At 39.3% G+C, this 26,644-nt stretch overlaps 1 protein-coding gene across 1 annotated transcript in view; it reads left to right on the plus strand.

Annotated features, from left to right (window-relative positions):
- Positions 1–26,066, plus strand: part of LOC122544481 (uncharacterized protein KIAA0408-like) — a 31,944-nt gene extending 5,878 nt beyond the window's left edge. Inside the window, exons 3-8 of the mRNA XM_043683719.1 lie at positions 1,266–1,433; positions 7,607–7,858; positions 13,165–13,509; positions 13,606–13,685; positions 18,229–19,648; positions 25,217–26,066. Of these exons, the coding sequence (XP_043539654.1) occupies positions 1,266–1,433; positions 7,607–7,858; positions 13,165–13,509; positions 13,606–13,685; positions 18,229–19,648; positions 25,217–25,399 (2,448 nt within the window). The 3' untranslated portion in view covers positions 25,400–26,066. The remainder of the gene's footprint in view (positions 1–1,265; positions 1,434–7,606; positions 7,859–13,164; positions 13,510–13,605; positions 13,686–18,228; positions 19,649–25,216) is intronic.
- The last annotated feature ends 578 nt before the right edge of the window (positions 26,067–26,644 follow it).

A 26,644-nucleotide genomic window follows, 5' to 3' on the forward strand; every position in this document is an offset into this window, starting at 1 on the left:
ACTCTTTGCTACCTTCCCCCATCCTCCTCTCTGACCTACCACCTCCATTCCCACCCCCATTCACCTGTGGTACTCTATGCTACTTTCTCCCCACCCCCACCCCATCTCATTTATCTCTCCACCTTGCAGGCTCCCTGCCTCTATTCCTGATGAAGGGCTTTTGCCTGAAATGTCAATTTTCCTGCTCCTTAGATGCTGCCTGACCTGCTGTCCTTTTCCAGCACCACTCTAATCTAGACACAGATACCAGTGTCCAAGGATGGGTAGGGGGAGTGGTGTGGTTGAGTGTGACTGGTGTCCTGGAGAGTTCCCTGACATTTTGTTGCTGGATGTGCACGATGATGGTCTGAAGTAATAACCAGCAAACTGAAGTCGCCAAGTACCCGCTCTGACTTTCATGATGGGAAGTGTTGATGTCGACTTGCCTCACAGTAAATAGTACACTAAGAAGCTGCGCATTAGAGATAGTTAATGAAGCAGTAACAATAATAATGCCTATTCGTAGGCATCATGCTGCTATCCAGTCAGAATTTTGTCCTGAGGTATGTTTGAAAATGCAACAAGTTTTTCTTGACATTGAGAAAGACTTCACTTTTCCCGTGATTATCCCAGATTTCCTATGAAAGTCCACATTGCTCAGAGCCTGTTTCCATGATACTAGTCAAAAGCTGAATGTTTGGCCAGGACAAAGGTAAGAAACATCCTTTAAACAGTACCATGGGATACAGACATTGTGACTGTGACTGTTTATTAAACAGAATCCCTTATTTTGATGTCCAGTTTAACAATTCTTTGATTTGTGGAAATAATTAGATTGAATATGCCATTAACCAGATTAAAACAGCTCCAGAAATGCAACATTTGATCTAGTTCCATTCCCAGCCTTCCTGAAATACTGACCCATGTATACCAGTTTCAGCAACACTTAACAATGGCATCCCATGGAAAGTGATTTTTTGGTAATTTTGGTGAGGCTTGAATGCTGACCAAATAGTGCTATGAGCACTTAGCATCTATCAGAACATATAGAGAGAGCCTTGGTGTAATGACTAACCTTCTAAGCCATTTAGTTTCAGTTTTATACTGCAGTGGCATCCTACATTATGTGCTTAGAATTTTCTTATGGAACATAACAACTCAAAACAGCAAAATTTGGCACAGGAGTGAGAGTGCTGTTCTTCACCCATGCTGATACATAACGAACAAAGTATATATTTAATTTGGTCTTCAAATATATATCTAAAGTGTTGTAACTTTTATTCTAGGCTGCTGAAAACAGAAGAATTTTGTTTGATCTTAAGTCGGTTTTGGAAGGTGTTCAGCTTAAGGTTAAAGAGGAGGAAGATCAAAGAGCAGAACTGCAACAACAGTACTCAAGTGACAAATATGCTTGGGAACTAGAGAGAGCAGAACTGAAGTGTCGTATTGAACAGGTAAACTTTTCCATGGAAAAATTGCTACATGATTGCAAGACTAACAATTACTAACCACTACTCTTTATGTATGATCAGAGATATCCTAAGTTCTAATTGACCTGTTAGTTTGTGAACAATCTCAGATAAACTGTTTAGCCAATGTACCCAAATCCAGATTGATTTCTTTAACAGTAAAAGTAATCAGAGTAGCATCGCTTCCGGTTTTCTCCTGATTGGTTCCATAAGATGACTATTGTCACAAGACCATTCTTTTCTTGCACTTCATTTCCTTTATTTGATGATTTCTCACCAAGATAGCAGGACATTTTACATATCTTCTTCAGTTCAGGATAGAAGATGTGTGTTGTCTTATCCTCATGACTCATCTCAGACTTAATTAACGAGCATTCCTCAATCAATCAAACATGATCAGTTACTATTCATTTTGAAGGATGTTCTGTTTGAATTTGTGTCTTACATGTGGCTGTTGGTACTTAAAAGATTAGCTTTTATTATAAATTCTAAAATTGTATGTAATGTTGAAACTACACAATTTACAGCTCATACAGAAGACTACAAAAGTCATACATAAATTTAAATTATAGAGTATATATAAAATGTATAACAACAGTAAGTGTCCACATTCAGTTGATAGAGACTTGAGTAGTAAAAGACAAAACTTCTCTTTTTCAAAGGCAACGTGTTAAAATTAGTCCAAAGTAGAATGCAGATGTTATTTCACTTACCCCTCTTCACAAAATATACCTCTCAACTTTCTTTTATAATGGCAATGCCAGGTCCTTTAGAGGATATCATGTTGTGAAAGGATGTAAGCTTGTCCATGTGACAATGAAAGGCTTCACGTTCTTGTTCTGTGATATAAAACTAAATGGAGCAGGGCTTCCACTCTCTCAAATAAAGTAGGGTTAGAGCTGAGTCAGTCAAACAGTACTTAGGTGTTCTACATTGACTCGTATAAAACAGGGTATAATGTAGTTCCTCGCTTAATCCAGTAATGATGATTAATTATTGAAAAATAATTCAATTCTACTTGGATTCCAAAAAAAGTTTACTTTCTGGCAGCACACTGTAACAATCTAATGGGATATTTACACTGTATTTTAAGGTATTACAAATTTAAAGAAATCATTAATTGACAATAAAAAATGCAGCTGACCTAAGCAGCATTTCACAGCAAGGATGAGTGATGATCGGATCTGCCTGTAGTTGGAGGATTTGAGAAGCCAACTCATTAATTATGATTCATAACAATCATAACTAAGATGACAATTGAAGCAGGGTCTCTCACCTCTCCCAGCTCCCAGGACCCAACTAATCCTCATTAACCAAAACAAAACAAGTTGTGTACAAGAAATGCAAAACTTGCACCCACACCTCCCCCCTCACTTCCCTCCAAAGCCCCAAGGGATCCTTCCATATCCATCACAAATTCACCTGCACCTCCACACACATCATTTACCGAATCCGCTGCACCCGATGTGGCCTCCTCTACATTGGGGAGACAGGCCGCCTACTTGTGGAACATTTCAAGAACACCTCTGGGACACCCACACCAACCAACCCAACCGCCCCGTGGCTGAACACTTTACTCCCCCACCCACTCCGCCAAGGACATGCAGGTCCTTGGCCTCCTCCATCACCAGACCATGGCAACACGGCGCCTGGAGGAAGAGCGCCTCATCTTCCGTCTAGGAACCCTCCAACCACAAGGGATGAATGCAGATTTCTCCAGCTTTCTCATTTCCCCTCCCCACACTTTATCTCAGTCCCAACCCTCGGACTCAGCACCGCCTTCTCGACCTGCAATCTTCTTCCCGATCTCTCCGACCCCCCCCACCCCCTCTCCGGCCTATCACCCTCACCTTAACCTCCTTCCACCTATCGCATTCCCAACGCTCCTCCCCTAAGTCCCTCCTCCCTACCTTTTGTCTTCGCCTGCTTGGCACACCCTCCTCATTCCTGAAGAAGGGCTTATGCCCGAAACATCGATTCTCCTGCTCCTTGTATGCTGCCTGACCTGCTGCGCTTTTCCAGCAACACATTTTTCAGCTACAATCCTTGACCCACATTGCTTCCAAATAAGCACAAGTCATACTGAGAAACCTGGTTGTACACACAAATTCCGCATGTTTAGAAACATGAAATCAAAATCACAACATCCTTAGATCTATCTTTAAAAAATTAATAACCAGTTTCCTGATATACTTCATTCCAGTGATTTGTAGCTGCACAACTTCTACTACTTAGTGTCTGAACTCAACACAAAGAATAATAACAAATGTGCAGTATACATGTGTTTTATTATCTTTGAACATCAAATTTAAATTGTATTTGTAATGAACATTTTTTTGTGTGTTCCAAAAACAATTTCACCCCATAATCAAGAGAGTGTCTGGTAATGGTCCATGATGTACTGTTGTGTGCAGAGCATGGTGACAATCATTTGTTTGGTTTACGTCTTGATACTTGACCTTTACCTTGATAATTGAGTACTAAGTCTTAAGTTTTATAATTTAGGTAACTTCCATCAATCTTCAGGAAGCATATTAAAGTAGTTTTTTTTTGTCTTGAGCATAACTGAATTGAAAACATAAATCTTTTTAAATAGATTTAACTTGTATACAACAGATAGAATAGTCAATAAATTTTAATCCCTTATTGTTTTAATTAATTGTGTAATAAACAGTGCTCTTTTGGTCTGAGAGTAAAATTTCATTGTGGCATTATCCAATTGAAATGAATGCTGTAAATGCTAGTGAAGAGCACTGCTGACATTTGTGGTGAGAAGTCACTCAGTTTAATGAGTTCTAACTGCAAATCAAAAGCTTAATAATAGGTACAGTGTTAGCTAATTAGTTACATTTGTACATATTCACTAAATGACAATATGCTCATTTTTCACTTATTCAAAATTAAAATGTCAAAATAAAGTGAAGTTCTTGCAAATCAAGCAATATCTATCATGAATGCATTTCTTGAGATCACCTTTCCCAGTTTTAATCCAAATATCTGTTGCATTTTTTTAAACAATTTTCCAGCATAGCTAAAAATTCCTTACCAAAATATCCACAGAAGATAAACTACACAGACTTCTAACTATAGAGTAGTGACTAATGGATGATCCAAAGTACTGCTGTTGACATGGGGTGAAGATGAGATCACATTGCATCACGCTATTTTGCTTCATTTTCTCATCCTGTTCCTTCTCAAGGTTGCCCAGCTCACACTCCATTAAGTGCTAAAGAACTGGTATCTAATGTTTTCATGTTAAATTTCACTATCAGAGTCTCAAGTCTGATAATTAGAGGCCTATTTGACCAAGTTTCAAAAGACCCTGGGATAGCAGAAAGCCATCAAAATGCACAGGAATTTTCAAACTGGGGGCAATCAATTGGTGGCAAAGTGCCCCCCATAATAGAATGGGCAGAATCTCTGAGGAACTGTTCCTCTGATCACAGGCCATTTCTCCCACATTTGCTGCTCATGGGCTCATTAGGTGAAGGGTGATTCCAACATGGAGATTAATGCTGCTCATGAAGAAAAAAGGGAAATGAATGGGACTGGGGAGAAGGGGATTTTAGAGTGGTTGGGAGAAAAAGATAGCAAAGAAAAGGGGATGGTTTAAACAAGAAATAAAGAACTGTGGAGAGAAAGCAGAAGTAACGTTTTGGGCCCAATGACTCTCTTTCAGAACTCTGATTTGCTCCAACTCCTGTTTGATAACTGTCAATAAAGGAATACTCAGCTAACTTGGAGTTAGAGACACTTAAATCACTGAGTTAATACATTCCTTGAAAATTAATGTGGAGTTTCTAGTTTAAAGTTGTATATGTTCAAGAGGTACTATACGGGATCAATTTTAGTCAATTCTGTTGTAATGAACACTTGTCAGTTATTAAATTTAAATCTGGGACTGAGATCAGAGATGCAGTGAGTCAGGTACTAACTACCTGGTTAAAACATTCCAGTTTTGTACATATGCCTTTGAAATGCCTTAGCTGTGACCTCACCAGTTTGAAGATGGTGTGATAAAGTGATGTGTATTTTTTTTTGTCAGAAGTGTATGTCAGTTATTTTGAAAAGTACACATTTGTTGTTAAATTATGCCTATTGTCTTGTGCCAGCTTAAGTACTACAATTTCTCAAACAAATGATGCTTTCCTTATATGCTGTTGCTTTAATTTTAATGAAGGGTTGATAATTAAATTCTTCTAATCCTGTTTTTGTGAAAGTCAAATTCCTTATGTTAAACAAATAGAGTAAGCATTGTAATAGAGCAAGCATTGAATTACCTCATAAATTAATTGGTAAAAATAATAATGAGCATTTAAAAATCAAAATGTAGCCCCAAAATTGAAAGTATCACACTTGAGTAATGTGCTGTGGATGGGGGTGCATTCTCCTATTTTATTACAGAAAGAAACTGAGATTCACTTTACTAGACATGTATACCAAATACTGTATGTTAGAGATATTTTCCTAACCAATCTGTTCAGAGATGCTGATATGTAATACTGTATATTAATACTCGTGGAGCAGGTCATACTTGGAATCTGGCTCTCCTGGCCCTGGTGTAGGGATAATACCACATAGTACAAGAGCCTCCCTCCCACTACCACCAGCATCATAACCTTTGAAATTTTTCAGCAACCCTGGAGAGCTGGTTACAATTGAATTATCACGTTGACCAGCTTCAAAATGCCTCACAGGACCTGGATGCTCCTTACTAATATTAAGAAAATCTTCTCATCTATTTACAACAGAAATTTTCAGTACCCTGTCTAAGCCTATGCATAAATTTGTATAGGCTCAAAATTAAATGACAGTCAGGCAGAACTGACCCTCACCCTATTTTACAATCCAGTACTACTTGCTTGTGCTCAAACAGCTTTAGTTAAGACACAGTGACTCAGTGGTTACCACTGTTGCCTCATAACGCCAGGGGCCTGGGTTCAATTCCATTTTATCTGTGTGGACTTTACACATTCTCCTCATGTCTGCGTGGGTTTCCACTGAGTGTTCTGGTTTCCTCCCACAGTCCAAAGATGTGCAGGTTAGTTGGATTGGCCATGCTAAATTGCCATAGTGTTCAGGGATGCGCAGGCTAGGTGGATTAGCCATGGAAAATGCAGGGTGACAGGGATACAATAAGGGGGATGGATCTGGGTGGCAGTCTCTTCAGAGGGTTAATGTAGACTCGATGGATAGAATGGTCTGCTTCCATACTGTAGGGATTCTGTGATTCTGTATCAGACACTTAGAGCAGCTCCCACTAACAGTTACTGCAAAATGATAAATTTTGTATAAATGAAGTGTGCCTTCAGGAAAATAATTCAAAGGTACAGTGCTTTTTTGACCTTTTACAGCAATCTATTGAAAAAAAGGTTAATTCTGTTAATGGTTCTGTGTAGAATTGATTTGGATATAGATTGTATTGTTATTATGTCTCTATTTTCTATATATTTATCTCAGAATTCTGCTGAATGAATGAATGTTGGTGTCTTAATATTTAAAAAATTTGCATGAAATTTCTATTTACATAGACACAGATTATTTTCTCTGTGAAAACAATAAAAAGATCAATATTAATGCAGCAATGAAATGTAGACTAATAAGTTCATGGCATGATTTTAAGGTCATTGCTTCCACAGCTTTTTGCCAATTGCCTTTGTAACATTCTTCAAATTCCATGAATTTTGCTGTTAAATCTATTTTCTACGGTCTTGCAGCAAATATGTAGAACCGGATAAAACTGGATAAAACCTGGCCATCAGGCCATAGAAGTTGATTTAGAAATATGGATGTTGGCAGCCAGTATAAGAATCTAACCAGATAAAAGCAAATGCCATAAAATCCGATGACATTTGTAATTAAAACAAGACCATTTAACTATTTGGGAGTTTTTGTGCGTGTGTGTTTTGTGTGTGTGTATATATATATATATGTGTATGTATGTATACATAAACTGAGTATATTTAGTAACTGTCTAACTGTCAACATTTTAATTACTTCGGGGAAATATGAGTCATTTTATGGCCTAGTTTTAGTGGTTACCTCTTTCACAAATAGTACATGGCACAGTATTGAAAACCTTGAACACATTACTTATAAATTTGTAATTCTTAGGTATGAAATACTTAAAAATAACTTTGTTACTTGTATCCATATAGCTGGAAGTAAAGGCAGAAAAACAGGACGTGGAAAAAACAACTCAAGAAACAAGAGAAGTGTTTGGATCGGAAGGGAAAGAGCAGAAGCAGCTGTTGGCAAATATCCACTCAGCAGCCATGGACCTGAGGAAACAGCTGGAGACCAGTGAGAGAAACTGGAGCAGAGAGAAGATGGAGTTACTTGAACAATTTGATCATGAAAGAAAGGAATGGGAAAGTCAACTAAAGGACATGCAGAGGAAGATAGAGCAGGTGCTGTATTTAGCATATGTAAAATGTCATGCAGAAACACTTTAGAAAGATGTTAAAATGTTACTGCAAATAGGTTTTTTAAAATAATTTTTATTAACCAATTTGAATGTCACCGTATATGGTCACAATTATGAACATCACAGATTGTTTTGTCATGAATCTGAAGTCTAATTTGATTCTCTAAGGAAAAAAATTTTTTAAAAAACATCCATTGCTCTAGATCATAATTCTATGTTGCCTCAATTGTTTTCAATCCACAGGGAAATATTTCATCTGTCTAAAAAAAAACTTAATATGTTTTATTTATTTCTGCTGGCGTCCCACAGTATATTTCAGACGTTCAACAAAGCAGTAAAAGAAAACCAAAAATACCTAATTTTGACAAAGCTTTTCCTCTTGCTTTTAGGGCAATTAGCAATAATACCAATGTAAAAGGAAAATCAACATAAATTAACATAAATTATGTTGATTTTCCTTTTACATTGGTATTATTGCTAATTGCCCTAAAATCAAGAGGAAAAGCTTTGTCAAAATTCGGTACTTTTGGTTTTCTTTTACTGCTTTGTTGAACTTCTGTAATACACTGTGGGACGCCAGCAGAAATAAATAAAACATATTAATTTTTTTTAGACAGATGAAATATTTCCCTGTGGATTGAAAACAATTGAGGCAACATAGAATTATGATCTAGAGCAATGGATATTTTTTTAAAAATAATTTTTTCCTTAGAGAATCAAATTAAACTTCAGATTCATGACAAAACAATCTGTGATGTTCATAAGAGTGCTGATTAATTGGCAGGTGGACTCTGGTAGACTCATGGCCACTGAGAATGTACCAGTTAAATGCTGACTGACAGTCAACTGTCAGTTAATTTTTAAACCAGGTCAGGTGACTCTGGTCAAGACAATTACACTGAGATATGAAGTAGAAAATGTCTGTCAAATCTTAGAGTTCAACCAAGCTAGTGCATACACATGTTCCTTCTGTCATAGAGTCATAGAGATGTGTAACACGGAAACAGCAGCTTTTGGTCCATTCATGCAGACCAGATATCCTAACCTAATCTAGTCCCATTTGCCAGCGCTTGGCCCATATCCCTCTAAACGCTTCCTATTTATATACCCATCCAGATGCCTATTAAATGTTGTAATTGTAGCAGCCTCTTCCACTTCCATTGGCAGCTCATTCCATATACGTACCAATCTCTGTGTGAAACATTTGCCCCTTAGGTCCCTTTTATATCTTTCCCCTCTCACCCTCAACCTATGCCCTTTAGTTCTGGACTCCTGCAACCCAGGGAAAAGACCTTGTCTATTTACCCTATCCATGCCCCCCATGATATTATCAACCTCTATAAGGTTACACCTCAGCCTCCAACACTTCAGGGAAAACAGCCAGTCCCTATAACCCAAAACCTCAAATGCTGGCAACATCCTTACAAATCTTTTCTGAACCCTTTTCAAGTTACCCAGCATCTTTTTGATAGTCATGATTTGGAGATTCCGGTGTTGGACTGGCGTGTACAAAGTTAAAAATCACACAACACCAGGTTATAGTCCAACAGGTTTATTTGGAAGCACTAGCTTTCGGAGCACCACTCCTTTATCAGGTGGTTGTCAACCACCTGATGAAGGAGCAGTGTTCCGAAGGCCAGTGCTTCCAAATAAACTTGTTGGACTATAACCTGGTGTTGTGTGATTTTTAACTCTTTCCTATAGCAGGGAGACCAGAAATATTCCAAAAGTGGCCTAATCAATGTACTGTACAGCCGCAGCATGACCTCCCAACTCCTATACTCAATGTTCTGACCAATAAAGGAAAGCATACCAAACACTGCCTTCACTATCCTATTGACTTGTGACTCTACTTCCAAGGAGCTATGAATCTGCACTCCAAGGTCCCTCTGTTTAGCCACACTCTCCAGGATCTTACAATTAAGTGTATAAGTCCTGCTCTGATTTGCTTTTCCAAATGCAGCACCTTGCATTTATCTGAATTAAACTCCATCTGCCACTTCTCAGCCCATTGGCCCATCTGATCAAGATCTTATTGTACTCTGAGGTAACCTTCTTTGCTTTCCACTACACCTTCAATTTTGTTGTCAACTGTAAACCTACTAACTATACCTCCTATGTTAAATCCAAATTATGTATATGAATAATGAAAAGCAGTGAACCCAGCACTGATCCTTGTGGCACATAACTGGTCACAGGCCTCCAATCTGAAAAGCAACCCTCCTCCACCACCCTCTGTCTTCTACCTTCAAGCCAGTTCTGTATCCAAATGGCTAGTTCTTCCTGTATTCCATGAGCTCTAACCTTGCTAAACAGTCTCCCATGAGGAACCTTGTTGAACACCTTACTGAAGTCCATATAGAGCACGTCTGCCGCTCTGCCCTCATCAATCCTCTTTGTTTTGTCTTTAAAAAAACTCAATCATGTTCATGAAACATGATTTCCCATGCAGAAAGCCATGTTGATATTCCTAATCAGTCCTTTCCTTTCCAAATATATGTAAATCTTGTCCCTCAGGATTCCCTCCAACAACGTGCCCACCACCGATGTCAGGCTCACTGGTCTATCGTTCCCTGGCTTTTCTTTACTACCTTTCTTAAACAGTGGCACCACATTAGACAACCTCCAGTCTTCCAGCACCTCACCTTTGACTATCGATGATACAAATTTCTCAGCAAAGGCCCCAGCAATCACTTGCCTAGCTTCCCACAGAGTTGCCATTCAAAAAAAAAAAAATGAGACAAAGAAATTGGGGCATAGAACTATTACGCAGTGTCTCCATTCTATTGGTATTTGATTCAGAGATTAGCTTTCAGATCCACCAAAACATGCTGGTCTGTATTAATAATATGTGCTCTGCATATGTGATCCACAGACTCAACATTTCATGTAGCTGGAAATCAGAAGTTTCCTCTGAGAGAGACAGCAGTCACAAGAGCACTTAAAGGGCCACAAAAGCTTATTTTTTGCTCTTTAAGAATATTTCTCATCCATCTTTTATCATTAGTGTTCAAGTCAAACAAGGTGTTGCATGTCTTGGTGCCAGAATAATGAATGAGTTTTCCAATGGGAACACCCAAGTCAGGTATTAGAAGAAATGGAATAACTTTGAGGGAATGGCATGTTGGATGGAACGCATTAAAAGTCCTCAGTGTATAACTAGCAGTATCTACATACCTGTATCCACACAGAGGTTGCAAAGCCTCACTTTGACAAGCAATTGGGAAAGATCGAAGCTCCAGTTCTCAATGTGAGTATGAAACCAGGCTCCTGACCATAGATATATCAAGAAGGTCTAACAAATTACTGTGTTACTTGGTTTTTTGGAAGCACCCCAAAATATAGCATGCCTTGATTTATTTAATGCTACACAAATAAATGATGTCAGTGCAGCCTGAATAATCACACTTGTTAAGATATGAGCAAACATACTAGCAGGCACTGTTATATTCACCAGTCAGTGGCTGTGAGGAACTGATTTTGTAGGGTTCAGTTCATCAGAGAGGCAGAAGCTGAACTGTATTATCTGATGCAAACACAGATTCTGCGAAGATGCAACATGTACGTGGCACTGTCAGTATTAGAACTGCCAGAGTTGCAGTTTGCAGATTGGGCTTCCTTTGTTTTCAATTTGTCACTTCATAGTCCTCTACCCTAAAAGTCTTAGTAAAGGCTAATAATCGGTGAATGTACTGCTTGAAATTAGCTACTAGACGTTTGATCCCACCATCCACTTTAATTATCTCCATTCTTTAAAATTCACTTGTAAACAAATTCCTTGGAGCATGAATATGCTACCTAATCTTGATTCAGGCTGCAAATGAATTCATAAATAAAGGAGCAACTGTGCTCATCCAAGAAATTTGAATAATGACGGCATGGTGGCACAGTGGTTAGCACTGTTGCCTCACAGCACCAGAGACCTGGGTTCAATTCCCACCTCTGGCAACTGTCTGTGTGGAGTTTGCGCATTCTCCCTGTGTCTGCGTGGGTTTCCTCCAGGTGCTCTGGTTTCCTCCCACAATCCAAAGAATGTGCAGGTTAGTTGAATTGGCCATGCTAATTTTCCCATAGTGTTAGGTGAAGGGGTAAATTTAAGGGAATGGGTCTGGGTGGGTTGCTCTTTGGAGGGTCGGTGTGGACTTGTTGGACCGAAGGGCCTGTTTCCACACTGAACGTAATCTAATCTAATGACTATTTAGAAGAAATTAACTTCAGTTTTAACTATTTTTGACTGTGAAGAGAAATCAGAATTAATATTTCAGGTCAGCTGACCCTTCCTCAGAACCTCTGACAATTCTGAGGAAGGATCACTGGACCTGAAACATTACCTCTGATTTCTCTTCACAGATGCAGCCAGACCTGCTGAGCTTTTCAAGCATTTTCTGTTTTTGTTTCCGATTTACAGCATCTGCAGTTCTTTCGGTTTTTTTGAATATCTTCAACATCATTTTGACAAAATGGGGAAAAATCATTCTCCATATGAGTGGTGAATTTAATAAGCTATTTTCATTTTTTTACAGGATAGTACAGGATAAAGATAATGATTTAAGGAAGTTGCAGCATTATTATGACCGAAAGGGGGAAAAACTTATTTGTGTGATGCTGCTTCTAGCATATGTCAATTCCCCAGGGCCAGGCAATGCATGAGTCACACAACAAGCAGTTTGCATTGGTATCAATGAAGAACACGCCACAACTTGTGACCCACAGTACTGCCTGTGCCTGTGATATCAACATTGTCAGTGCAAGACCATTGAAAGCACCACGTGAATTAATTTCTTCTTCAATAGCTTTAGGAAAAGGTCGAAGTGGGAACACTTCAGGCTCATTTTTAAATCTATAAACGAAATGATGTTCTGGATCAGATTTTATGGTAATGATGGCAGAATGGCATGTCATAACTGCCCTGAAACTGACTTGTTCCTTGTACTTGATGGACAGGCTTTGCAGGTATGGAAGGTGAGCTACTTGTGGAAGATTTTCCAGGTTCCGACCTACCCTTATAGTCACTGTATTTTTGTGATGGTTCAAATAGGTTTTTGGTAAACATTGCTTTGAATTTGGTTTTTGATTCACTCTGATGTCAACTTCAGATTCTGAAAGTGACATTATGGCAACCAATCACATCACCTAATCCATAATGGTGAATGAACTGACATTAAGGAGGGTACCAGTGATCATTTGTTCCACTTCAGAATTAATAAATCATAAATATATTTGTTAGCTAATTATTGAAACAATGCAGTTTGTATCAGCATAATAAATCATTTTTTTCTGAATCTGCAGATTTATTGGGATGTCAAATCAAGTCAAAAGTATAAATTGAATGAACAGAAAACTGAGCGGAGACAAGAAAAACTCACAAGAGATGATTGTGCATTGTTTAATTTACATGAATGCAATCAGTCACATGATGAAAAAGACCAACATTACACAAATGGTGCAAGGGCCCCTGGTGCAGAAATGGAAGATATTGCTTTGCATGATACAGATCGAGGCATCAAAAAGAGTGGAAGTGATCTATTGTTTATTGAGGAATCATCACTTGAACACATTGAGGATGGTGGTAGCATTCAAAATTTTGGAAATATCCAGAATGATAAAAATAAATTCTCCAGTGTTTTGAATGCAGTAAGTAGTATATTTCCCTAAATGATAATGTATCAAAGACTGTACCATGTTGCTAATATTTGGGCACATGCATCTTACAATTTGTCATTTTCACAGGCTTTACAAGAGTTGGCAAAAGTAAGTGAAGAGCTGTGCAGTTACCAAGAGGACGTCAAGAAAAAAGTGAGCCATGGAAGGTATTAATAGATCAGCAATATTTTAAGCTGGAATTCTTATGTCTTTGTTTCGTGCAGATTGAAATATCAGAAAGGGGAAAGATAGGCAAGAATATTTCACGGATAGCTTCTCAGTAGGACTTCGTGACAAGGTGCATTGCTTTGAGAATGGAATGGCACGTGGTACGTAAAGTTGATTCAAGCAATAGCTGTGTTTTGAAGGAATAGTTAGACTGTTAAGCCAGCATAGTAATCACATCACATTTTCATCCAAGTATAGAGTAAGGAGTGAAATTTCACAGCTGTCAGACTGAGAAATTGTACAAGGACTCTGGAGATCGGATTTCACTGAAATAACAAACAAGTACAGTAGTGCAGTTTCATAGCTGATGTGGGAGGTCAAATATCCAGCTTCAGGTGCAGCTGCAGAGGTATCAGTGAGTTTTTAAAAAATCACTTCCTAAAACTACAGGAGAAGAGGATGACCTTTGGTTTTTGAGCCTGGTCAGCTAAGTGTTTGAATTTAAGATTTATCAAACTTCTAAATCTTATTTTTTTTGTTGTATATCTATAATAATGAGGAAGGTAAAATTATGTTTATAAACAGATCTGTTTCTTGACTGACTTTTAATATTGAGAATTGGTATTAAGTTATCACAGAGCAGTGTTTATGAGCATGGATCAGACTGCATGGATTAGAGCAGCAGTTACAGGTATGAGGAGTTTACAAGACCAAGGGGGTGTGATGGACAGCATAGACTCATAGAAATGTACAGCACAGAAACAGACCCTTCGGTCCAACTCGTCTGTGCAATTTCAGGAAGATGGAGAGACAAGAGATACAGTCAGGTAGATGGTTCATAGAAACTCTACAGTGTGGAAGCAGTCCATTTGGCCTATCAAGTTCACACCAACCCTCACAAGAGCATCCCACCAACCCTCAGGAGCATCCCACCCAGACCCACCCTCATCCCTGTAACACAGCATTTCCCGTGACTAATTCACTTAACTTGCACATCGCAGGACACTGGGCAATTTAGCACAGCCAATCCACCTAACCTGCACATCTTTGGACTGTGAGAGGAAACCAGAGCACCCAGAGGAAACCTACACGGATACTGGGAGTATGTGCAAACACTACACTGACAGTCACCTGAGGCTGGAATCAAACCTGGGTCTTTGGCACTGTGAGGCAGCAGTACTAACCACTGAGCTGTCGTGCTGCCCCAGGCTGACCAATAGCAATAGTAGGAGAGGTAGCCAGGTAGTGCAGGAGTCTAGTGTGGCTATCCCCATCTCAATCAAGTATGTCACTTTGGATTCTGAGGAAGGGGTGGCCTCTCAGGGAGTATAGCACTGACAGCAAAGTTTCTGGTACCATGACTGGCTAAATTTTAATGAGGGGTACATCAGGTTCCAAGCGATCAATTGTAATCGGGTCTCTCTAGTCAGGGACACAGACAGACGTTTCTGCAGCCGGAGAGTGTGTTGCCTCCCTGGTGCCAGGGTCAAGGATGTCTCAGAGTGTTTAATATTCTGAAAGGGGAGAGTGACCAGCAGGACGGTGTTGTACATGTTGGTACCTGCAATGTGGGTAGAGAAAGGGCTGAGGTTCTGTAGAGGGAATATAAGAACCTAGGCAGAAGGTTAAAAAGTAAGTTTTTGAGGGTAGTAATATTTGGACTCCTACTGGTGCCATGTGCCAGTGAGAGTAGGAATTTGAGCATAGAGCAGATGAATGTGTGGCTGAGGAGCTGATGCAAGGAGCAAGGATTCACACTTCTGGACAGTTGGGATCTCTTTGGGCTAGAAATGACCTGTACTTGAGGGATGAGTTCCACCAGAATTGGAAGGGGACCAATATACTTGAGAGATTTGCTAGTGCTACTCAGGAGGCTTTAAACTCATGTTTTTGTTGGGGATGGAGTAGAGAGAAGGCTGAGGGTGGTACAGTAGATAAGGGGAGCAAGTCAAATAGTCACGGCAGACAAGAGCTTGGCAGAGAACAAGGTAAGACTGATAAATTAAACTGCCTTTACTTCGATACAAGAGGCCTGACAGGTCAGGCAGATGAACTTAGGGCATGGTCAGGAATATGAGACTGGGATATCATAGCTATTACAGAAATGTGGCTCAGGGATGGACAGAACTGGCAGCGTAATACTCCAGGGGATAGATGCTATAGGAAGGATAGAAAGGTAGGCAGGAATGGAGGGGGAGTGGTGTTTTTGATTAGGGATAACATTACTGCTGTACTTATGGAGGATATTCCTGGGAGATGGTCCAGTGAAGTTACATGGATGGAACTGAGAAATAAGAAAGGGATAATCAACTTGTTGGGATTACATTATAGGCCCTTCAATAATCAGTGGGAGAATAAGAAGCAAATATGTAAGAAGATCTCAGTTATCTGTAAGAATAATTGGATTGTAATGGTAGGGGGTTTTAAGTTTTGAAGCATAGACTGGGACTGACATAGTATTAAAGGCTTAAATGGTGAGGAATTTAAGTGTATACAAGAAAATTTTCTTATTGAATATGTGGATGTGCCAACTATAGAAGGAACAATACTTGACCTTTTGAGAAATCAAGCAGGGCAAGTGACTGAGGTGTCAGCAGGGAGCACTTTAGGACAAATGATCATTAATTTTGTTAGTTTTAAAATCGTTATGGAAAAGGATAGAACTGCTCAAAAAGTTAAAGTTCTAAATTGGATTAAGGTCTATAAAATATATAGTGATGCCCAGAAAAGCGTTCTTCTTAAAGAAGAGGAGGTGCTGGAGGTCTTGAAATGCAAAAAGGCCACTAAATCCCCAGCTGATCAGGTGTTTCCCAGAATTTTGTGCGAGGCTAGGGAAGGGATTATTGGGCCCCTTGCTGAGAGACTTGTATCATCAACAGTCATGGGTGAGGTACCAGAAGACCGGAGGTTGGCTAATGTGGTACTACTATTTAAGAAAGTCTGTGAGGAAAAGCCAGGGAACTACAGACCAGTGAGCCTTGCATCAGTGGTGGGTAAGTTGTTGGAGAGGATTCTGATGGTCAGGATTGATGGGTATTTGGAAAAGCAAGGAGTGACTAGGGATAATCAGCATGGGAAATTGGGTCTCGCAAACTTGACTGACATTATTAAAGAGCTGACAAACAAGATTTATGAAGGCTGAGCAGTAGATGACTATATGGACTTCAGCAAAGTATTCGACAAGGTTCCGCATGATAGACTGGTTAGTTAGGTATATCACATGGGATGTAGGGGAAACCAGCCAATCCAATACAAAACTGGTTTGAGAGTAGGAGAAAGAGGATAGTGGTAGAGAGTTGCTTTTCAGATTGGAGGCCAGTGAACAATGGTGTGCCATAAGGAGCTGTGCTGGGTTCATTCCTTTTTGTCATTTATATAAATGATGATTTGGATGTGAATATAGGAGGATTGATTAGTAAGTTTGCAGATGACACCAAAATAGGCGGTGTAACAGACAGCGAAGAAGATTATCTCAGAGTACAATGGGATCTTGATCAGATGGGCCAATAAGCTAGGAGTGGCAGATGGAGTTTAATTTAGATAAATGTGAGGTGTTGCATTTTGGTAAGGCAAACCAGGGCAGGACTTAAACAGTTACTGATAGGGCCCTGGGGAATGTTGCTGAATGAAGAGACCTAGAGGTGCAGGTGTATAGTTCCTGCAAAGTGGAATCGCAGGTTGACAGGGTAGTGAAGAAGGCAAGTTTGTCACGCTTGCCTTCATTGGTCAAAACACTGAATATAGGAGTTGGGAAGTCATTTTGCAGCTGTACAGGACATTGGTGAGGCCTATTTTAGAATACTGTGTTCAGTTCTGGTTACCCTTCTATAAGAAGGATGTTGTTTAACTTGAGAGGGTGCAGAAACGATAACCATTACATTGCATTAGATCAGTGCAGGGGTTTCCACGTGTGGTCTGATCGGCCTTGCAAGCTGCTGAATGCCTGCACCGGTCTCCCGTCCAACATCCCTCTCCACTCCATTGCAGTCCTCAGCTGCTCTGCTTCGGGCGTCTAGCCTACTCTACTCCAACTCTCAGTCATTCTGCTCTGGCCTTGAGCAACTCCATTCCATCCTTCCAGCCTGTTGTGCTCCGACATTCAGCTGCTCTGCTCTGCGTCTCAGCCGCTCCACTCCATGCTTCCAGCCCACTATGCTGCTGCTCTGACCAACATCTGCATAGGCTGCCATCAGTGTTCTTTAAAATCTGGGGTAGGTATTGTTGCCAGGGGCTCAAAGGAATGAGTCCAGTGCTTGACTAAATTTTAATTGAGGAAGGCAACACAGTTAAGGAGGAAGGTGACAGTAGCCTTAGCCTTTTTAAAAATAGGACTTAGAAAAATATTTCTGTGCTCCAGACTCCAAACAAAATAAACAAAACCACTTATCTATTTGGATCGCCTCCCACCGAAACTCTTCTCCCATCAGATTGCACCAGCAGGCAAGCCACAATGGCTTACCAAACTCAGTCATTAAGAGAAGAATAAATGTCATTAGTAATTTTATCATTATCAATCACCGTTTTTTTTTATTTTTGGCACAGAGCAAGATCAGTTTCACAGGTGCAAGAAAGTAAAGAGAAGCAAAATGAAAATATACTTGTGAGAAATGAAACCTCTTCAGAAGAGAGTAGCAGCACACCAGATGATAAGGCATTAAGCCCTACTCTTTCAGAGTTTAAAAAATCTTCTGAAAGGCTCCACAATGAGAAAAACTGGAATCACTCCAAGAAGAATGGGCATGGGGTTTTTCCTGGATTTCCAGGAGGAGATGACATAAATGATGTATCTGTCTCAAGCAAAAGAGCTCCACCAGTTCCACCAAGGACATCGTCTTGGTACCTTGCCAGTTTAATGTTTCCAATCGATCTTGGAGATTTGCTGAAGGAAGGTACCAGTAACTACACAACACAAAATTGTATTGTAGAAAAAAGTTGCAGTAGTCCTTGTGTTATGAGAAAATTTCAACCCTCCTTGCAGGAAAGTGAACAGAAATCGTTCACAGGTGGAAGGCCTTTCAAGACTTTAGCACCGCAAATTCAATGTGATGAGAGATCTGAAAACAATAAGAACAATAAATATAGCAGGTGGTCATGCAATGCAACTAAACTTGGCTTTGGATCTGGAAACAAGTGCTTTGGTTCAGCAGTAAAGACATTTGATTCAGATAAGAATGTTTTGCCATCTCAGGAGCAGAGCCTGGGTAAAAATTTCAACACTGGCCTTAGACAAACAAAACCTCAATTTCCCAAAAGTAATTTGTCAGAGTCTAACTTTTCATGCTCTACATTAACAACAGGGGTTTGCAGTACCAGCAGTGTGTTTATGCAGTCTGCAATAAGTGCATCTTCAAAACAACCTGATAATTTCAGAAAAACAGCTTTAAAAACTGAAAGCTGTGATCCTGTTTCTGGAAAATCTGTGGAATTAGCACAGAATGAGACAACTGCCTATCCAGGATCCAGCTTTCCACTTCACTCTGCAGAGAATGTCCATCCCACCAAACAGTTTCAGTTAAAGTACACTGGTTCAGCTTTTAGACCTTACACTTCACATTACATCAGCACCACCAAGATAGTAGGACCAGACAAGCATAGCAGTGGATTTCCTATTTGGATTACTGATAATGACAAGAGCCACTTGTTTGATAAGGTTGACTTGATTCCTAAACATTTTTCAAGTCCAACAGTACCATGTACAAGATCGGATATTGATCTTGTCCAAACAGTGTTGAGAAACGGTGAAAGATCAGTAAGTCCTTCCCTTCTTGTGAAGAAAAATATTGCCAATCTTACTGATGGCAGAACAAAGCAACAGGCATCTCGTTCAGAATCTTTGCACGATAATCCAAATAAGATCAGCCACGTTTTTCAAATGCTTCACCTAAATCAAGAAAAACAAGAGGAAAGGAAGAAGTCAAGACCATCCCAATGTGTCACAGGTCAACGAACATCATTACCTGTGGTAAGTGAAACTTCTGTTGTGTAAATAAAGTTTGACAACGGTACATAACAACAAAGGCTTCTTATTGTAATCCTCTGAAAATCGTTGTCAATATTGCCTCTCTACTTTTAAAACTGTTTTCTATCTGATCTCATGGGATGCATATGTCTGTTCCCAAGCTTGTCAAGACATCCTTTTAGAGATACATTGCCGTTTGCATGAATATTACTGATGTTGATTAATCTTCTGTTTTCTTTATTTTCCACCTAACATTTACTACATATTTCTCTCAGCATTATGTCTAATACTGACAATCATAAGCTGATGAAAATGATTGTGTAATGTTAAAGGCCTTCAGACCAGTCAACTCCTTCCCATTAATGTTGATCTTACCTACCAAATCTGTCAGAGTACAATTCAGTTTTTCCTCTCCCAGATGTAGAGGCAGGTACCTGTCTTACTTATTTACACCATTTGCTTTACTTGCTCTTTCTTACAGAAGTCTGTTTTTGGTCTGAAACAATGCTTTACTAGAATTGTATTGTTATTTTAACTTGTCATCCTGTAATTGAAGATCTTGTTACAGTGAAAGATCTGACATCAGTCTCCTTCATAGCTTGAAACGTTTGAAGGAACAGAAGATTCCTGAGGTCTGGAACAATAAGGACTTTTGCCAAAGCATGGTTGTGAGGAAATAATTGGTCCCAGCCTTTTAATTTGTATTCCCTTTGTATTATATCAATTTCCCGTTTTCAATATGTGTGAACACTATTATGGGTCAGAAATTCAGCTTTGGCTGCAAACAACAATCCAGTTGCAAATTGTGCCTCAATTTCTGCTCAAACCCATTTGCTCCGCATTGAGGGGAAAATCTGTCACGTGCCAGTCCAGTCTGGCAGTGTTTCATAAAACAATTCCAAAACTAAATTGTTTCAAGAAATATTGAGAGTGATAATGTGCAACAATTTTAGCAATATAGCTGAAGGTCATTTAAAAAAAAGCATTTTTATTCAGTGATCAGTCCTCCACATTTGACTAACCCAACTTTAAAGAACTTAAAATGATCTTTTTTAAGAAAACTGCAGTGAACCATTTGCTAGTTATACTTGTGGACACTAGTCAATTTGTCAGTAAATGAATAGCAACATTGAAAACCATTTTAAAATGTTTACTGTTGCCCTTGCATTCAAAACGAAAGCTTAACTTTAAGTAGCTCCTCTAAGCTATAAGGATCACAGAAACTCTTTTTGCACTAGATTTATTTGGTTTGGAAATTCCAGTTATCCTTTGTTTTTGCTGACATGTGGGAGATTGCAATGAGAAAAGCAATGCAACTGTATGGAACGTTCATATGCTCAATTTAATAAAAGTGTATTAAAATCCATATTTTCTGCTCAACATGCTGTAGGCTATATTTTATTAGTTTCTAAGGATGGAATATCATGGGATTTTCAAATGGTGAGAGAAGTTGAAGGTACCTGTCATCTTCCAGCTGCCATGGCTTTTTATTAGCAGTTGAGTTAGACTGCAGTGCAGGTGGCTCTACAATTAGCTGGCACCTCTTAGAGATGGGCAGCAATCATTTAAAGGAGCATGTGATTAGTTGCCAGACATCAGGAAAATGTGATTCGTAATCCCGCAAATGGTCAAAATGTATTGACCCTGGGTTTGAAACCTGGCATCTGCCCCTAATCCGTTTCCATCGCACAAGCACACACACCTAATGCTCATCTAATTTCATTCTGTTTGTTTGATCTTTTTAACACCAATTCCATTTATTGATGTTTTTTTCCCTTCCTAAGCAGTCAGCTACTCGCCCAGATATCAAAGATACTTTTGTTTTTGCACTGCTGATCATTTTTGTGCTATTTTGGAATCATCTAAAAACTTTGTTTACAATGCACTTGTCTAAGTTGTAACCACAGAATATATGCACTATTCTACAGGAGTATATATATTTTAACTTTACGTTGTTTCATTCTAAATTGAATAAATATGCATTGACTACAAGTGTTGATTGAAGTAACAATATTTTGACTCGGACATTCCGATTTCTGGATTGTTGGAGACTGGTTATACCATCCAAGATATGCATTGGAGTCCCTCACAAGTCCTGACACAGTGACTGTATGGGAACAACTTAGAAGTTTAAACTTGCCATGGGCAATTTTCCAGCTGTACAGAATCCTCTGTGAATATCTCTAACTTTGGATTTGAGTTGGAAGCTTGGAACAAATCCATTCTTTTTAGTGGATTGGCTATCCAAGAAACATTTGATGGATTAAAACCCTGGACGTCTGACTCCCCCACCCCATGACCACTTAACACCCAACCCTCCCCCTCTCCCAAACCCTTAGACTGTCCAAATCTTCCAAATGCCCCCAATCTATAGACTTCTGTCTCTCTGATCCTTCAACCACACTTACCCTTTGTCTACTGATCATCAAGCCCTCTAGCATCCTTGACCCTTCACCCTGATTCTCCAACTCCTTCTCATAATCTCCAAATCCCCTCATCCCTCTGACTTCACCCCTCCACAAGATGTTTCAAAAACATTTAACTCCTCCCTACCTGATCTCGCACCTGCCACCCTTCCCAGCTTTACTACATTACTGCCCTACCTTGCAATGCCCTACTCTCTGTGCCACTTTGTATGGCATTCTGTTATACAATTCCTTCACTATTTCTGGGTCATAGTCCAGAACCTTCTTCCCTAAAAATATTGTGGTCGTCCTACCCCAAAAGGAGTAGTTCATGAAGACAGCTTACCATTACCTTCTGAAGGACATCTCGGGATGGGTAACAAAATGGTGGCTCAGCCAGTAGTGCTCGCATTTCATAAATTAATTTTTAAAAAAACATTTACCTCACTGACACTCATTCACTAATGTGGTGAAAAACTTTCAAATGAAGACTTATCAGAATGCAACAGTTAGCTCTATAAAAAGAGATTATGTTGTCTGCTCCCCCACCCTCGCTGCCTGAAGATCATGTACTCAATATTAGGCGCTCTGCCCAATCAGGGACACACCATCGCCCTGTCCTTATTCCAACCCCAGCACTCCCCCTTTCCCGCAATCCCTATTTCATCCTTACCAGTGCAGAATTCCAATAATGATTTCTGGTGAAGTTTCTGGAGAATTACTGGAGCAGTAACTGCTTCTGAAGGCATGGCCAGCAATGGAAAACTGACTCTGATTGGTCAGCAGCTCTTAAAATGTGGATTTCTGCCATTTAAAACTCTAAATTCTGACTGACATTTCATTTGATTGGGCCTTGCCAACAGAGATTTCCAACTGTTCTCCAATTGTCAGACAGAAGCTTTAAAGCAGAAAATACACTAGAAATAATTGACTTTTTAAGTACAAATATGTCTGTACAGACTTGCCATAGTTTTGCAAGATCTAAATGGTAGACTTTGTGCTCACAGGCATAGGAAGTGTTAATATGCAATAGGAGAAAGTGAGGTCTGCAGATGCTGGAGATCAAAGTTGAAACTTTATTGCTGGAACAGCACAGCAGGTCAGGCAGCATCCAGGGAACAGGAGATTCGACGTTTCGGGCACAGGCCCCCATTCCTGAAGAAGGGCCTGTGCCCGAAACGTCGAATCTCCTGTTCCCTGGATGCTGCCTGACCTGCTGTGCTGTTCCAGCAATAAAGTTTCAACCTTAATATGCAATATACCTATTGGACTTCTTAAAATATGTGAATTTTGAGATTTGTTGGTTTGCTAAGTATTACCAGTTCAATTTGTGTACTTTATCAGCAATAATACAACAATGTGGATTTTGTTTGTATGTGTAACATGAAATGTCACAAAGAGTTTCAACACATTTGGGTAAGAATTATGGATGCATTAGAAGGGAGAGATTAACAAAAGTGACCGAGCATTTTGTTCAAGTTTGCTGTTGAGGAGGCTTTCAAAGATGCAAAGCAAATTGATGGACTTGATCTTCCCATCGCCAGAGGAAATTTTGATTTGTCAAGGAATTAATAGCGCCAGAGACCCGGGTTCAAATCCCACCTCTGGCAACTGTCTGTGTGGAGTTTGCACATTCTCCCCGTGGCTGCGTGGGTTTTCTCTGCGTGCTCCGGTTTCCTCCCACAGTCTAAAGATGTGCAGGTTAGGTGAATTGGCCATGCTAAATTGCCCGAAGTGTTAGGTGAAGGGGTAAATGTAGGGGAATGGGTCTGGGTGGGTTGCTCTTCGGAGGGTCGGTGTGGACTTGTTGGGCCGAAGGGCCTGTTCCCACACTGTAAGTAATCAAATATCATGGATGTGGTGAAGAAATGTGGAAGAAACAGAAAGCCGGATAATCCAGAATAACCATGAAAGCAGTTCCTGTGACTGTAGAACTTGTTGCCAAGAGGGCATATGGTTTTTGAAAAAAGCAGCACTAGGGATTTATCCCTGGGTGATCCCCCAGAGGTGGTGATGTGCTAGTCAAGTGAGTAACTGAAGGTGTGCAATCTATTTGGACAGATGCATGAAACCCTTTCAGGGTAATCCCACAAACCTGGATGATGAAATAGGGTATTTTGCAGTATTGTAAGATGTTAAGAATTTTAAGAGATGTTATGCAGGGTTATTTTTCAAGGGAACCTTTCTGATTGTGTTCATTTCAAAGCTATACCAGACAAAACCACAAAAGGTTACTTCTGAAAGAAAACCCCTTCAACGCAATGTGTCATTGCTGGTTGTTTGCAAGGGTGATCTGAAATTAATCTCACTGCTCTGTGTCTGTCATGCTCCTTTATTTTACTCTGCTTCAAATACTAATCTACTTTCCCCATAAAACGTAGAATACTGTGTATCTCAATCAGTCCCGATGGCAATGTATTCCAAGCTCCAACAATCCTCCGTGTAAAGATGTACTTTCTAATCTTTATTTTCACCCTGTGACAAATATGGATGCATAGCCTTTTTGCTGACACCTAAATCAAAAAAAAACTTTGTCTACATGCTCTATGAATCCCCTTCATAATTTTATGAACCTTTGATTTTCTAAGCCTTCTGTTTCAGAGAACTTTTCCACCATCTCAAGTCTCTCTTAACTGTAGCTTTCCTTACCATGTACCTATAGTGTATTGGTACTGTATGCTGGCGCTTCCAAAAGTGATAGTTGTAAATCTGTCTGTCTCTATCTCACTCTCACTCTCTCTCTCTCTCTCTCTCTGTTATCCTCTTTCTTTCTCTGGCTCTCATATCACATCCCACCACCAATGCCTCTACCATCAGTCTGGAAGTCTTCTGGTCCCCCTACTTGCTCTCCTAAGTGTTACCACCCACCACCCCACTGTCAGTTATTACAAAAGAGTTGCAATCATTTTCCAGCCATGAAAAGATACCACACTGGGAAACAGTTTAAGCAGCACTGCTAGCATGCATTCTACAGTTTAAATGCCCTTTCTAAAAGGAAAGTCTCTAAAGCTACAAACATAAAAATAAATAGCATTTGATAAATGTTTTATGAATTTTCCATTATATGCTATGTTAATTTTAATATTTATAGTGTTATATCAGATTTTAAAAGGGTTCAGATTTTTACTGGATTTAATAATGCCTTCCAAAAACCTCTCTCTATTAGACCTTGCCACCTGAGACAATGAGATTGAATGGGATGAGCTTTCCACGTCCTGCACGACCACAGAACCGCCGTTTACCGTCACGATGGGCAAGAAAACCTCTATCTGCAGGTGCTGTACATGACCGAGCTCCACAGAAACAAAGTCAACATTTCTTATTTGATATAAAAACTTCGATCATATAACATTTTGAAGCGCACTGTGCAGGTTAGCAAGTGCATTCCCTGTATATTGACTTTCTTAAATGCTACTACATTTTAATCCTCTGTCACATTATATAGCAAGCATCCCTTTCCATAAACATGGCTCAGATGGAAAAGTTTGTTGAAGTTTTATAATTGGTAGTCTCCAGTACCTATATTGACTTTGAATCCACACACTTTGCATATCCATAACAAATTAATTCCCATTACAAATTTATTATTTTATGATTTATTTATCAGTTAATGTGAATGTTTATTTTACAAAATTTATGTATTCTTCTGTATTTTGTTGTAAAGTTGTATATCAGCTCTATTCTATTAAGAGCAGAAAGCTCAATTATTTGCATGCTAATGTGTTTGTATATGCATGTGTAGTTGAAACTTGCAGCCATGTTTTGGGTATTTAGGTAACATGACATCTATATTACCTGTTTATGATCAGGAGCAAGTTTCCTTTGAAGTAAGGTTTTTTTTGTAATTATATGGTGGAGGTATAAAAGAGAGTGGCCTCATTTCAGTTTCAAGGTGTCTTCTCATTATTATTCATTTAAGGCACTTTGAAGAACAAAATGTTGTACTTAGTTAAGCTTTTGCTCAATGTAAAAAAAAGCAAATGTACAATATTCAAATAAAACTGACTGTTCAGGTATTTCAGATTTTATACTGTAATTCTGCAGTTGAATTTTACACATCCTGTAACAGTTCTCATGGTTTCATGAGAAGCACTTATTACTGGGAGCCACACATATTAACATTGAACTTCTAATGCTGATGGCAAATTATCTAAAGCCAGGAATGTGAAATTTGATTAAAAGCAGTGAAGGTAATCAAGTAGAGTCAGTCATGGCTCAAAACATTCACACTTGCTTCTTTCTCACTTGGGAAAGCTTTCAAAAACTAACAAAGGAGACCACAAAAGTTAAGAAAAAGGAAGAAGAACATTGAAGGTAAATGAGTTAAGTAATGTCTAGATGTACAAAGCAAGCTTTTAAATATATAAGAAGGAAGCAAGAAGGCAAAGTGAACGCAGGCAACTTAGAAAATTGGGCTGGGGAAGTAATAGTGAGGAAACAAGAAATGACATGGGTTGTGAATAAATACTTTGCAACAGTCTTCACAGTAGAACACAGTACTAGCATTCCCAAATTAATCAAGATGGCAAAAGGAGGGGAAGAAGTAAATACAATAACTGTCACTAGAGAAAAAATGCTACAGAAGCAAATGGAC

The sequence above is a fragment of the Chiloscyllium plagiosum genome, chromosome 3 (assembly GCF_004010195.1).
Source record: "Chiloscyllium plagiosum isolate BGI_BamShark_2017 chromosome 3, ASM401019v2, whole genome shotgun sequence".
Taxonomy (NCBI): domain Eukaryota; kingdom Metazoa; phylum Chordata; class Chondrichthyes; order Orectolobiformes; family Hemiscylliidae; genus Chiloscyllium; species Chiloscyllium plagiosum.